This window comes from Protobothrops mucrosquamatus, unplaced genomic scaffold (assembly GCF_001527695.2).
Source record: "Protobothrops mucrosquamatus isolate PMUCROS unplaced genomic scaffold, P.Mucros_1.0 scaffold6293, whole genome shotgun sequence".
Classification (NCBI taxonomy): domain Eukaryota; kingdom Metazoa; phylum Chordata; class Lepidosauria; order Squamata; family Viperidae; genus Protobothrops; species Protobothrops mucrosquamatus.
In genome coordinates this window covers 17,159-21,461 of record NW_015392122.1, presented here as the reverse complement: position 1 = coordinate 21,461, position 4,303 = coordinate 17,159, and the positions used below count along the sequence as shown (strand labels likewise).

Below are 4,303 nucleotides of genomic sequence, written 5' to 3'. Positions count from 1 at the left end.
TGTTCACACTTAATAATAGGTCATAATCCATAATCCATACTGTTGGGTGCACATTAACCAATAAGCCATGATTTACAAACCAAGATGGTTGGCCTAATTCTTTGTACTAAGAATGATTTACATACCAAAGTGCATGTCATCACTAAACCATAATCTAGGTGGGTGGGTTTAGACTTTATGCTAAGCTATAAACCATGATATGTAAGCCAAGGTGGCCATATACACACTTGACACTAACCATAATCCAGAATGCTGTGTTCACACACTGGCTACTAAGGTAAAAGGCCAAATGCCTGAATTTTGATCACGTGACCGTGAGGAAAAATATTTAAATATTTAAACTAGGGGTCTTCAAACTTGGCTCTTTTATGACTGGTGGACTTCAACTCCCAGAATTCCTGAGCCATCATGGCTCAGCTTGGAAACCTCTCCCTTTCTCCTCAGCGTGGCTGGCTCAGGAATTCTGGGAGTTGAAGTCCACAAGCCATGAGGGGGCCATAGTGCCCCCATGCTGGTTGAGGAATTCTGGGAGTTGAAGTCCACAAGTCATGAGGGGGCCATAGTTCCCACATGCTGGCTGAAGAATTCTGGGAGTTGAAGTCCACGAGTCATGAGGGGGCCAAGGTTGCCTACCCCTGGTATAAGCCATGATTTATGAACTAAAGTAGCCATGTTCACACTTAATATTAAAACTGTAATCCCCATGGCTGGGTTCATTCTTTCCACTAACCCATAAACCGTGATTCACAAACCAACATAACCAAGTTGACACATGACACAAAGCCAACATCAACCAATGGAAAGCGGGAACCCCCTAGCAAATATTCCTGACCACCAATAGACTTTCGGGGTGCACGGAAGCTGAGGGAGAGTGGCCCAGAGGGTTCTGGTTTCTAATCCTGTTCTTCATCACCCCTTCCAGCCTAGCTGGGATCTCCCGCAGCACCACCATCATCCTGGCCTATCTCATGGCGGTGACGCCGCTGGGCTGGCTCGAGGCACTCGAAGCGGTCAAGGCCGTGAGGCCCGTGGCCAATCCCAACCTGGGTTTTCGTCAGCAGCTGGAGGAGTTCGGACGTAGCCGGTCCGTGCAGAAGGTGAGGAATAAGACGGTCCATCTGCGGCCTTGCGACGGCGCAGGCAGTCCTCAACTTGCGACAACGGCAACGGGATCATCCGTCGCTAAGCAATGCCCCTGTAAAGTGAATCACTCCGTTTTGCCATTTGTGCGGCGGGTTGTGAATCATGCAGTTGTTAAGCAAATCATGCCGTTGTTAAGCGAATCATGCAGTTGTTAAGTGAATCCGGCTTCCCCCGTTGACCATTGCCGGTCGGAAGGTCGTAAAAAGGGGATCAAGTGACACCCCCCCAGGACACTGCCACCGTCATAAATACGAGTCAGTTGCCACACGTCCGAATTTTGATCATGTGACTGTGGAGGATGCTGCAACGGTCGTAAGTGTGAGTTACAGGTAGTTTCGAATTAACCCCCACAATTGAGCCCAAAATTTCCGTTGCTAAGCGAGACATTGGTGGAGCGGGTTTCGCTCCATTTTACAACTTTTCCCACCATCGTCGTTCAGCGAATCGCTGCAGTCGATAAGGTATTAACACGGTTGTTAAGTGAATCCAGCTTGTCAGAAGATCGCAAAAGGAGTTCGCACGAGGATCCTAAATCACTTTTTCCAGTGCCTGGGAATTGAAGTCCACCCCATTTAAAGCACGCTGGCTGGGGGATTCTGGGAGTTGAAGTCCACCCGCCTTAAATCACGTTGGGTGGGGAATTCTGGGAGTTGAAGACCACCCACCTTAAATCACGCTGGCTGGGGAATTCTGGGAGTTGAAGACCACCCATCTTAAATTACGTTGGCTAGGGAATTCTGGGAGTTGAAATCCACCCATCTTAAAGCCTGCTGGCTGGGGAATTCTGGGAGTTGAAATCCACCCACCTTAAATCACGCTGGCTGGGGAATTCTGGGAGTTGAAGTCCACCTCTAATCTCCAACGAGGCCTGTCCCGTTCTCTGCAATCAGAGGTAGAAACGTGTTGGGAAGGGCTGCTTAAAGCCAGATTTGGAATTTGCACTCTATAAACAGAAATCAGAAAGTCCCGGTTCCACCCTTTAGCCAGGATTTTCCCCAACTCTCATCTGTTGCCTTGTGTCTCCTTGCCAGATCCGCCGGAAGCTTCAGCAATGCCATCGAGGGACCCCTTTCAATGACCACGAAGCTGTCCGAGGACTTCTGACATCCGGCCGAAAACAGGAGCTGCCCAGCCCCGAACAGACGTGGGCAGACCTGGGGCCCAGGGCCAAACAGATGGATTCCCTTCTGATACGGGTGAAGGAGACTTTTTCCTGCTTGCCCAGCTGTCTCAAATGAAACTTTCCCAAAACTTTTGGGAAAATGCAAGGAGATTCCCACGATGGGCTAGGAGAAGCAGGACCGGGCAAGGCGGATCTCGTCCGTTGGCGACGAGGAACTGAAAAACATTGGCAGTGCCAAGCGAAGTTCTGCTGCTCCGATTGCCGATTACAACCGTGGGGCCGTGACACCCCAAAATTCCCACCGGAAGGATTTTCAGCTCCAAGCACCCCAGAAATGACGAACTGGATGATTCCCAGGATGTACTATTTCTATTTGATTTGAAAAAAAAAGTTAAAATACAAAACTCCAACTTTGAAATAAAAACAAACAAAGGGAAAAAAAAACCAAAGGGAAAAACACAACGAAGCAAAACATTAAAAAAGTGCATTAAAAAGGAAAAAAAAAGCCAAAACATATATACATATTAAGAAGTGACTGGGCAATCACTTGTCTGAAATGGTATAGGTTCTCCTGCTTGAGCAGGGGGCTGGGCTAGAAGACCTCCATGGGCCCTTCCAGCTCTATTCTATTCTAATATTATTCCCCCCCCCCAGTTGAATACTGATTAGTACATTACAACAACTTCAACTTCTGGGAGTTGAAGTCTACAAGTCATAAAAGGGCCAAGTTTGAAGACCCCTGATTTAAGACAAGTGGCTGTCTAGTCTCTTCTTAAAAGCCTCCAGTGATGGAGCACCCACAACTTCTGGAGGCAAGCTGTTCCACTGGTTAATTGTTCTCACTGTCAGGAAATTTCTCCTTAATTCCAGGTTGCTTCTCTCCTTGATGAGTTTCCATCCATTGCTTCTTGTCCTGCCTTCAGGCGCGTTGGAGAATAGCTTGACTCCCTCTTCTTTGGGGCAGCCCCTGAGATACTGGAAGGCTGCTATCCTGTCCCCCTTCGTCCTTCTTTTCATTAAACTAGACATACCCAATTCCAGCAACCGTTCCTTGTATGTTTTAGCCTCCAGTCCCCTGATCATCTTTGTTGCTCTTCTCTGCACTCTTTCTAGAGTCTCAACATATTTTTTACACCGTGGTAACCAAAACTGGATGCAGGATTCCAAGTGTGGCCTTACCAAGGCCTTGTAAAGTGGTATTATCCCTCTCACAGTTACTACTATTGAACAAGGTACCACCTATACTACACCTGTCCATTTGGTTTTTCTTGCCTAAATGTAGAATCTTACTTTTTTCACCACTGAATTTCCTTTTTTTCACCATTAAATTTCATTTTTTTCCACCATTGATTTTCATTTTATAGCTTTTTCTGGAATTCTTCATTAAGGCTTCCTTAAGTTTGCAACATTAAATCAATCTATCAGAGTCTGGGCATCCTTGGAAATTTATTCTTTCTGGCTTGTTCATTAGCAGTAGTATAAAACTGAATTTATCAATAGTTACCTAAAATATATCTAAAATATAAGGAAATAAATGATGCATTATATTGTAAGACTACAGAGGAGTAAATATCCATAAAAGTTGCTATTCTGTTTGTTCCATTTACACAGCCGTTCATCTCAGTGAATGCTGGCTTCTATCAGTTGCTCACCACAAGACAAACAGCAACGCAAACGCACACAACAGCCAAGGTACAAATCAAACAAGGATTAAAATAACCATCTCACGGGTTTTAACTGATATTGTCCTCCTCCCCCCCCCCCCATGTCCCAGAACACATCTTAAGAGCCTTGAGAAAGTCTGGCATGGTGGGGGTCAAACTCATCTGTGGTGAGAGTGAGATTCCAAGGAACAGGCAGCACAACGGAAGACACACACTTCCTGGTTCCTGCAAGATTTTATTTTATTATTTTATTATTTTATTTTATTTATTTTATTTTATTTTATTTTATTTTATTTTATTTTATTTTATTTTATTTATTTTATTTTATTTTATTTTATTTTATTTTATTTTATTTTATTTTATTTTATTTTAT

General features: G+C 44.7%; 1 protein-coding gene across 1 annotated transcript in view; it reads left to right on the top strand.

The window, feature by feature from the left end:
* Window positions 1–2,452, top strand: part of DUSP15 (dual specificity phosphatase 15) — a gene marked incomplete at its 5' end in the record, with an annotated part of 4,486 nt that extends 2,034 nt beyond the window's left edge. The window contains 2 exons of the mRNA XM_015829506.1: window positions 923–1,097; window positions 2,175–2,452. Coding sequence (XP_015684992.1) covers window positions 923–1,097; window positions 2,175–2,381 — 382 coding nt within the window. The remainder of the gene's footprint in view (window positions 1–922; window positions 1,098–2,174) is intronic.
* Window positions 2,453–4,303: the final 1,851 nt, after the last annotated feature.